Genomic DNA, 10,026 nt, shown 5'->3' on the forward strand with positions numbered 1-10,026 from the left:
GGGGCGGTGGTGAGGTGTCATGCGACTGAAAGTGGTGGACATGCTCGAGGGAATCTTCAGACTCCAGCACTGACAACGAACATGCGAGTGATCATCGCGACGATGAGGCCAAGCGGAAAATAAACTAAGACAAGGACGAGCGGCACCAGAAGCATCGTAGAATTCATGTAATAATGTTTCCTAACAAATTATACACTTCGATAAAAGATAAAAGATCATTGTTTTCTTCTCTTCTGTACCTGGTCGGCTGCTTCTATTAAAACATAAACAAAGGGATTCATTCTCTCATGAACAAACATAGTTGCTACAACATCAAATTAAGGTGTATGTGATGCAACTGCTGGTAACACTTGTATCGCAAGGATACCTTTATCTATGCATTAGAGATTAATAGATGTTGCAAATCACGAGTGAGATTAAAGACAATCTTCATGCTAAACCCTAGATCAGAATTAAAGAATCATAAGTAGGATGTCAGAATATATTAGGAAAATGGCAAAAAATAACAACCTCTGCAATGTAGCCAGCACGATATACACAGATAGAATCTACCAATTCTTTTCCAGTCACCTCAAGAATTTCACGCCTACAATAACAGATAGATCATCTAAAGAACTAAGAAACTGCACATAGAAAAAGTACAAAAAACTGGGAAAATGAAAAAGTAAAAAAGAGATAGGAAAATGTGCTCTTACGTGTAAGACAGAACGAGCTCACATAGCTTCCTCGTTTTACAGAATGCAATGCAGCGGAGCCCATGTTGAACCATCTCAGAGAACAGATAAGAAACCTCTACTATTGGGCTAACAAATAAAAATATGATATATCAGTTTTTTTGTCAGAAAAAGAAGTTATCAGAAAATAATTGCAGGGTATATGAACAAATAAGAACTGGCACGCAGTATGAAAATGAATACATTCAAGATTGAATAAATTCTGCATCCTAAATGATGGCTCAAGCTTTTCCACTTGATATCTTCTGTATCTTAAGCTCATACGTCGCACATTTTTATGTAGAGTAATCACAGCACCATACTAAAGTCAAAGATGCCTTACTTTGAAGCAATAGCAACATAGCATATTGACTTGAGAATGATGGTGTCACAATTAGGAGTGCGTCACTTGACAAAGGTTTCAACCACAAGTAATATGGTGTGTTAAAGTAAAACTACATTTGAACTCTTGAGCCATCCTGTTAGGAGTCGACCCAGCAATACAACTGTTATTATTAGCAGGATGGCTGCTTCCAAGCCCACCTCCTGGTTTTCATCACTCGATCACTTCCTTTTCCACTAAGTGGTTGCTTAGGGACCTTAGCATTTTGAAACAAGTGAAAAATGACACTGGGGAAATTGCAATGTCATGCTAGACACCAAAGAATGATGATATATGGGTCATTACAAATTAAATATCATGCCTGATGGACAAAAAGACAAGCAGTTATGAAAGTTGAAATGTAGAACTACAATAAACAAAAAGTAACAATAGCATTAATTATAAAAAGGGTGTGAATACCTTGAGCGTCTAGTTACTGAACTACCTCGTGAGCCTCCCTCTTTTTTCATATGTAATGGGGGATTCCACAAGAGAAAATATTTAGAACCACACGGACTTCCATCATTCTGAATCAACTCGACATTATCCAATTTGGCCAGCTCCTGAGATAGAAACAGAATGCTTGAAGACAAATGTATGCAATTCCCAGAAGAGTCCATATAAATAAGTCTGCAGAGATAGCAAATTAAGATGGCCATCCCAAAATAATATTATCTAACACAATAAGTTCTTGTTCAACTCATTAATGTGTTCCTGCATAAGAAAAGGTTGACCAAAACTGATATGTTTTGAAAAAACTACTGCAAGGAGGAGCAAGTTTTACATACAGTAAAATTGTCAGGGGGAGCTGGTTTATTTTCTTTTAGTTACAACCACATATTTTCAAAACTACAGTGAGGAGAAGATATAACCTACCATAACATGCTCACGTGGGTTAGCTGAAGTAGCTGTACAAAACGTGAATGTAGGATGACAGCCATAAACTGCATATAGACCAAGATGCTTAGGAATTGTATCAGTAATACCTGAACTAAAGTATATCTACTAAGTTATATCTCACAATTTAATAAAATTAAGTACTCCCTCCGATCCAAATTAAATACAGCAGCTTTAGTACAACTTTGTACTAACGTTGTACTAAGGCTGCGACAATTAATATGGATCGGAGGGAGTACAAATTTTGAGAAGCTAATTGGCATTTCAGAGTTCTCTTGTAGCAAGATCAATGGAACCTTTTGAGTGGACTAACAACTATTGAATGGTTCAACAAAGTATACATACTATTTGAACAAATGCGCTTCAATCTTCTAAGTATAAGTGCAGTATGGCAGCCAAATACTCCTTTATATGAATGAGCTTCATCAATGACAATATACCTGAGTAGATTATGGCAGAAACATGTTATCAAATGAACAATAAATGATATGCTTACTAAATAAGAAAGTATAAATAGAAAGAAATATGATACCACCCGATGAAATAACACCGTTAACAAAATAAAATAAGGAAACTCTCCTCTACTTCCACCTGACATTTGATATCAGGTATCAGTTCTTTTTTAGGAACTGACACTCGATGTTCAAATAAAATTATTGACATAACTAAGTAAATCATTTAGTTCCACCTGAGATTTGACAAGATCCTTTTGAATTGACTGTGACATGGCAAGACTGACACGTGAAGCATATCTGGGTTGGTAATGAGCTGAGAGTGAGGAGAGTAAGTGATTAGACACACCAAAATAAATAAAAGTTAAGCATAACTCTATAGACCAGGGAGCACATATTTACCAGTCGTGCATTATCCCTGATCCAGAGACGATCTTGTCTAGGGGTATCTCCATCATAGATGCTAACATTAATATCAGTGTGAAATGCTTTCTTCATCTCCACTATAGTCCTCAACTGATCTTGAGCTAAAGCCTGCAATACAACAGCCAAGTGGGTTTCTCACAAGATTTCACATAACCATGCCTACAACATAGTGGGTTCTGCCTAGACCTTCGTCGGAAATATATATAAAGCACACGCCATCAAGTCTTGAGAGAGAGATTCAAGAACAGGAATATTGTAGCACAAAGACTTTCCACTTGATGTTGAAGTTGCTACCGCAACATGCTTCCCAGAAATGGAAGATTGTATAGCTTCAGACTGCACTTGAGTTCAAGTCAACATAAGAAATTAGCCTCAACAACAGAATATAGGAAAATATGGTAGATGACATACCCCATTATACCTGATGGCTATACAATCTAGATATTCCAATACTTTCTAGTGCTTTCCTCATAACTTTTGAAAGATCACGAGGAAGTTCTGAATATGATGCCTGTCTACATGGAATCTCTTCAATATGTACAATCTGAAACAAATAATCAGCAACATAAAGATTATGATTTTATTTGCATTGTTACTTCAAGAAATTGAAACAGAGTGAAAACCTGCCCCTCCTTTCCAAGGCCATTTTTCAGATGCTCAACCATTTCGGCAGGCCCTAAGGGGTGTTTATCCTGCAATCCAAATGCATTGTCAACATACTGTCCTACAAACCAATGCTTAGCATATGCCTAAAGGCTCCTCTTTATGGAAACTACACCAGGCTGCAGTTTGGATTCATGCTACCTGGGGTGAAAGCTAAGCTAAAATTGACAAGGCAAAACAGAAAACTCAATCGATGGAAACCTACATGGCATGACGATGCAGCAGATCTGACAAAACTACTCTTCTTATTCATGCTAGGCTGCTTCGATGCACCTTCCACTCCAGGTGCATCACTGGAACCATTTCCATTTTCCTTGCACAGTTTTCTCCTTTTCCTTGAACATCCAGTTGACAGGTTTTTACCTGTCGGCCCATCCTCTGCATAGCTCCCCGAACAGGGGATGCTAGAGGAATACAAATTTTTCAATACATCATCAACGTTTGTGCTATTCGGTATTGATGAAAGGTCATCCATAATGCCTTGCCAGGCTGAATTAGCCCCAGTCGCCACTTCCTGTGATATTGGTGGATTTGCACTCTGCTCTTCGGCTGGCATGGCCACTGAAGAACTCTGCGCTGACTTCCGTGTAAAGGGAACGAGAACAATGAATTCACCATTGCCGGTGGCAAGGCTGCCAATCTCTGCCTCTAATCGCAGTTTAGCACCCTTCATCATGAGAAACCATGCCGTCATCAGAAAAAGCGGCAAATGCAGCAATGCCGCGGAGCGTGACAAAACCATACCAGAACGGTCACAGAGAGACGGGGGAGGGTGGAGTGGATGGCGCACCTTGAGGAAGAGATGGAAGTTGCTTGAGATCTGCGCGGGAGGGAAGGAGCCCCGGAGCGCGACCTTGAGGTCCCGGACGGAGGCGGCGGCGGCGAGCGTTACGGCGGTGGACCGCCCGTCGAGGGCTCGGACCTGGAGCTCCCTCTCCTCCTGCGCCATCGGAGCGCTGCGGGAGCCGGCGGCCGCAGCGGCTCGTACGGGAGGGAGGAGGGTGTGGGTGGGTATCCGGCCGGCGGGTTTTGGCGCGCGCCGCGAGGAGGACGATGGCGGCGGTTGCGCACTTGGGGCTGTCGTCGGTCTCCCCCTCCTAGCAGTTACAGGCCGGTGGGCGCCCCGCTTTGGGCTTCAGACGCTTCGCTGCCGCAACGTGGGCCGAGCAGGATGAGGCCGGGTGCGAGGCGGTACGGGCTGTGGAGTGAGGCTGTGGAGCAGGATGAACAGAAAATCGAAATAAATTTGCCCCCAAAGAAAGTAAATCGAAATAAATTCACCTAAAAAGTAAATCAAAATAAATGGAAAAAGGAATTTTAGTATTTTAAATTTTTGTCACCAAAGATGCACAAGTTTTCTAGGTGTATGCAAAATTTCATGACCATTTGACAATGGAGGAGCTCCGGACAAAAAACAAAAAACGGCGTTTCAAGATCTTTTATTTTGGAGCAATGTTTTTTTTATCCCGGGCTCATCCGATATCAAAATCACCATGAAAATTTGATTTTTTTTTTGCTATTTTCAGAATTTTTTTAGTTTAGTGTTCACCCGGGAGCATATGATCTTGTGATCAGCTATGGACTGCGCATCCTGGGGACCTTTTGATTTGTGGACAAATCAGAAAAGGATACGAATACAAAAGTTTCTTATGGTGACACTATTCATTCATTTGACTCAAAAGAATGGATCAAAGAATTAGCATACAAATTTAGTTGGAATTCCATAGAGATAAAAAGGATTCTATAATCCACAAAACCTCTTTTTTTCACATTCTATACGCGAAAAACAAAGGCAAGGCCATAACTAGCATTATATAAACATAATTTTACTACTGCACAATTTTTAGTCCTAATTTGGGCGTACTTTTTGGAATTCATGTGTTTTTCCTACTCCCATGAATCAAACATAAAAATATGCAGAATTTATGTGTTTTTCATTCCTCTATTTTTCACATACAAATCTATCATATTCATGTGTTTTGATATCATGCAAGTTAAAGAGGCCCTAGGAGGGGGAGCTCCTGTTCATCGCTTTTAACGCCTAGCGGGCTACTCGCGTACGAACCGCTTCATTCCCAACAGCCGTGGATAGGCGATTCGGAGGCGACAAGTTTTCATCTGGCGAACACTGACAACATAACTGCTTTCGTCCCCCTCCATCTGCTGCTTCGGTGGCGGATGGAGGAGGGCTCCTATTTCTCTTCCGTGTTGTTTCAGGTAGAGTTGTTGTTTCATTCGGTAGTGCTGGGGCAATGAAGACGGTGTTGCATTGAATAAATTTGCCTTGGTTTCTTCCTCAGCACGGCGATGCTCTCCATGGCATCAATGAAGAGTCGGCTTTGTGTACTTGTCGTTCTCTCGGCACGACGAGTTTAGTCTTTTTGTTCGTGAATGGTGGCTGCTACATGTTGTGGCAATGCCAACAGCCGAGACGAATTGGTATTCCTGGAACGGGGAGATGGCTTGTAGGCGGCGTATCTGGTTCTCTTCCCCGACCTCGCCAGTATAGTGCAGTAGATTCAAGTCCAGACTAGCACGAGGACAATCCCCAACCGATGCGCCACGTCGATATGTGCCTCGTTGCTTGCAGTGAGCCTTTTCTTTGGCTCTAAAAGCCTCTTTGGCGGTGGTGCGACCCTGGATCTTGCAAAGATAGAGGCTGGGCTTCATTCTGATGAGCGTCTCGACGACTCGAAAACTTGGCGCAATCAGAATAACTCCAAGATTGCACCCTACTTGCACAACCACTGGACGTTGTTGCAACAAACACACCAAGGCGTCGTCTGAGAGGGTCACCTGCCGTCTCATTTCAGGCCGCGGAGCATCAATCCAGTCTACAAACAGTACTGCCCCGAGAACAAGGACCACAAGGTCACGTGTGAAAGGTAGAAGACAAAAGAGACAATCTCATGCCAGTCGAAGAAGTTTGACACCAGGATCAAAGCATGCCAAAAGCCACAGACGCGTATCAACCAATAGGCATCCGAGCTCTCCAATAACGACCCCAAGAATGTGATGACACAACATGACACGACGGCAAGCCCCAAAAGAACATACTAGGATTTTCAGCCAAGCCCAAAATAACATGGTAGGGTTTTCACCCGGAGCCCCTGACAACAAGTAGGAGACCCACAATATTCACTCCAACCTTCCTTCTTTTTTTTCCCAGATTCAATTTTGAAATACACCTTTTTCATTTTGCATTTCCTAACTTCCAATTTATTCGAGCTAAACTCGTATTTATAACCCTACTCGAACGTGTCATCATTCTCACTCTTGTATTCAACTAAGACAGCAACTACTCCCTGTTTTTAAGGAAGAAAAACTAATCATGATGAGGTTGGGGTCTGCTCCTTGGCGGCCACGGCAAGGTAGTACCACTTCGCTTTCGACATTCAAAGTCAAAATTTGATCCATCGTTAATGAAGTGAACAAAAGGCACATGCGTGATGCAACGTGCCAACATTCACAGATACTCCCTCCGTTCGGAATTACTTGTCGTAGAAATGGATGTATTTAGATGTACTTTAGTTCTAGATACATCCATTTTCGAGACAAGTAATTCCGAACGGAGGGAGTATATATTCTCCCCCAAACCAGTGGAAGTGTCAGCCTGCTCTCACTTGATTGAGCACACTACACTTTTCTGCTCGCGCGCGACGCGGCGTGCGGACAAGTCAGTCTGTTTCCATCTCCAATGGCCGCCATGGCCACCAACACTTCCGGCCCTGTTCCGTTCACGGACGTGGACGACGGCACGGTGCCGAAGCGCCCAGCCAAGGAGGAGTTCGGGGACCTCGTCGCAGCGCTGCCGCGCAAGCATCAGGCCGGCCTGGAGCTGCGCCTGTACCAGGGATTCTGGCTGCCGGACCACTGGGTCGCGGGCACCGTGGTCTTCCAGCGCCGCTTCGCCCCGCGCCCCGACGACGTGATCCTGGCCAGCTACCCCAAGTGCGGCACCACGTGGCTCAAGGCGCTGGCGTTCGCCACCATGACGCGCGACGCGTACCCGGCGCCGGCGCAGCACCCGCTGCTCCGCCTCAACCCGCACGACTGCGTCCCGTTCCTGGACGAGATCTTCGCGGACGGGCAGGAGGCCAAGCTGGAGAGGCTCCCGTCGCCGCGCCTCATGAACACGCACATGCCACACACCCTGCTCCCCGAGTCGGTCATCGCCGGGTGCAAGGTGGCGTACGTCTGCAGGGACCCCAAGGACATGGTGGTGTCGCTGTGGCACTTCCTCCGGCGCCGGCAGCCGGAGCTCCCGTTCGCGGAGCTGTTCGAGCACGTGTGCGACGGCGCCGTGGCCGTCGGCCCGATCTGGGACCACGTGCTCAGCTACTGGCGCGCGAGCCTCGCGCGGCCCGACAGGGTGCTCTTCCTCAGGTACGAGGACCTGCTGCTGGACACGGGGAAGCACGTCAGGCGGCTGGCGGAGTTCATGGGGCGGCCGTTCTCGCCCGCCGACGAGGGCGCCGTGGAGGCGGTGGTGGAGCTGTGCAGCTTCGAGAAGATGAAGGGGCTGGAGGTGAACAAGAAGGGCTCGGCGGGGGCGTACCACGCCATGCCCCGGGACTCTTTCTTCAGGAAAGGGGTCGCCGGCGACTGGGTGAACCACATGACGCCGGAGATGGCGACGCGGCTGGATGAGGTCGTCCGTGACAAGTTTCGCGGCACGGGGCTCGCGGCTCCGTGATCGGGACAATCTGCATGCGTGATTCGATTGTACTGTATGCTTGGCTGCTGGCGCACGTTTGATTTAGAATAAAGAGATGCTGTTCTCGGCACAATCACTGCATACATCATCGAATAAAGGTTTTAACTATGATTGTCGATTGCAACATTTTGACAATAAGTGACAAGTTTGTTTCGTTCACCGAACTTGTCAGCATCAAACGATTATTGGTGCACAAGCCCCACGGTTTAGTTCAGTAGAATCAGTACTGCAGTAGCGGACGACTGATGCATTGGACAGACATCTACATAACTGCTGGTATACTCCACTGGATGCTACTAGTACGCTGAAGATCACCGTTGCAACAGCTTGTGAAAGCAGGCGATCGCCTCGCTCACGGAGCGAAAGCGGCGGCGGCCACCGCGGCGCCGGCGGTGCGGAGGAGGTAGTAGTAGCGCTGCGGGTTGGCCTCGAACGCCAGGCGGGATATCAGCAGGCCGCCGGATCCAGGTGCTTTCATCATGGCCACGGCCGCCGACGCCGGCCAGAAGAACATGTACGCGCCCACGGCGATCACCGCCGCCGCGGCTGCCCCGAAGATGAAGCCCGCCGGAACCGCCATCAGTCGCGCTCGGTACGAGTTTTTTTTTTGTCTTGGTGTATGGCAGAAGGAAGGGGAGAAACGGGTGGTGAGATGGGGTGGATTAACACAGAGCTTGAGGAGCATTATATATTGTGCTGCCGCGCCGGTGCATTTTCTGCATTCTTGGGACTGGGAGAGCTTGAGCTGGGAAGGCGAGAAGACCCGGTAGCTAGTCTGCAGAGTACGAGGCGGCTCTGTTGCAATTCCAAGACTAGCATAGCAAGTGCAATTTACAAGATGGAATGCAAACAGGCGCCCTGTCATACTCCGAGTATTGTTTCGTGGACAGCCGTTTCGCATTCCATGGTCACTTCAGAGAATGGTTAACTATCGTCAACTGCTGGCTACATGGTACTTCCTCCTTTCCGGTTTATAAGGCTCAATTTAAAAATCTCACCAACTAAGATAAATGATGAGTGGTGCAATATTTTTTATAGTTTGCTTATCCAATTAATGCTCTTGTTTTTCTCAACAAAATATATTTACGAATGCATTAATTACAATGCATGCATGCATAAATTGCATGCATTGCTCAGTTTTCTCTTAATACTTGCATGCAATGATTTAATGCATCTTGAAATCTGAACATATGATGGGGAACAACCAAATTGAGCCTTATAAAATGGAAAAACTAAAATTTTGAAATAAACCCTATAAACCGGAAAGGAGGGAGTAGCTGCCATGCCACTTATGTACACTCCTTTTTACAGGATCATATATGCAGGTTGTCTCGAACTCAAGTGGCACAAGAGATGGTACGGACTAGTACCTACACGTTCAGTTTTGCTAAGTCTCAGTCGACTTAGATTTCGTTATGTCTCAGTCGATGTTATATTCCTTTGATCCTGCATGAAGATTCGTACATAAATTTTCTTTTAGTTTTTTCTTTTTTTTTCTTCTTACACTATATCAGTTGACTGAGACTTGGTTAAGTCTCAGTCGACTGAAATCTATCCACACCCTTACACGTTAGTATCATGCATATAATATATAGCCGTATATGGTGGTAACATCATAGCTTAATATTTTTTCGATATCAAAATAGTTGAAGTTTTAGAATTGTCCTAAGTCGAAATATTTAAAGTCTGGCCAAGTTTAATAAAAAATGTAAGAAAAAAAATCTACAATGTCAAATATTATATATAGTATGAGAGGCGACATGGATGAACGGTTCC

The 10,026-nt window shown here is 45.2% G+C and overlaps 3 protein-coding genes across 3 annotated transcripts in view; 1 reads left to right on the forward strand and 2 right to left on the reverse strand.

Moving 5' to 3' along the window:
- The window catches only part of LOC123187996 (uncharacterized ATP-dependent helicase YprA), an 8,818-nt gene extending 4,188 nt beyond the window's left edge, over positions 1 to 4,630 (reverse strand). Inside the window, exons 1-12 of the mRNA XM_044600024.1 lie at positions 4,324 to 4,630; positions 3,739 to 4,200; positions 3,494 to 3,562; positions 3,292 to 3,414; positions 3,057 to 3,206; positions 2,847 to 2,978; positions 2,681 to 2,760; positions 2,338 to 2,432; positions 1,972 to 2,039; positions 1,516 to 1,658; positions 696 to 803; positions 511 to 586 (exon numbers count right to left, since the gene is read on the reverse strand). Of these exons, the coding sequence (XP_044455959.1) occupies positions 511 to 586; positions 696 to 803; positions 1,516 to 1,658; positions 1,972 to 2,039; positions 2,338 to 2,432; positions 2,681 to 2,760; positions 2,847 to 2,978; positions 3,057 to 3,206; positions 3,292 to 3,414; positions 3,494 to 3,562; positions 3,739 to 4,200; positions 4,324 to 4,482 (1,665 nt within the window). The 5' untranslated portion in view covers positions 4,483 to 4,630. The remainder of the gene's footprint in view (positions 1 to 510; positions 587 to 695; positions 804 to 1,515; positions 1,659 to 1,971; positions 2,040 to 2,337; positions 2,433 to 2,680; positions 2,761 to 2,846; positions 2,979 to 3,056; positions 3,207 to 3,291; positions 3,415 to 3,493; positions 3,563 to 3,738; positions 4,201 to 4,323) is intronic.
- Positions 4,631 to 7,132: 2,502 nt separating this feature from the next.
- LOC123185004 (flavonol 3-sulfotransferase) lies at positions 7,133 to 8,366 on the forward strand. Its single transcript, XM_044597024.1, has one exon. It carries the CDS (start codon positions 7,231 to 7,233, stop codon positions 8,227 to 8,229), a length of 999 nt encoding a protein of 332 aa, XP_044452959.1. The 5' UTR covers positions 7,133 to 7,230; the 3' UTR covers positions 8,230 to 8,366.
- A 142-nt stretch (positions 8,367 to 8,508) lies between these two features.
- Positions 8,509 to 8,899, reverse strand: LOC123185005 (protein EGG APPARATUS-1-like). Its single transcript, XM_044597025.1, has one exon. It carries the CDS (start codon positions 8,828 to 8,830, stop codon positions 8,603 to 8,605), a length of 228 nt encoding a protein of 75 aa, XP_044452960.1. The 5' UTR covers positions 8,831 to 8,899; the 3' UTR covers positions 8,509 to 8,602.
- Between the last annotated feature and the right edge of the window lie 1,127 nt (positions 8,900 to 10,026).

This window comes from Triticum aestivum, chromosome 2A (genome assembly GCF_018294505.1).
Source record: "Triticum aestivum cultivar Chinese Spring chromosome 2A, IWGSC CS RefSeq v2.1, whole genome shotgun sequence".
Lineage (NCBI taxonomy): Eukaryota > Viridiplantae > Streptophyta > Magnoliopsida > Poales > Poaceae > Triticum > Triticum aestivum.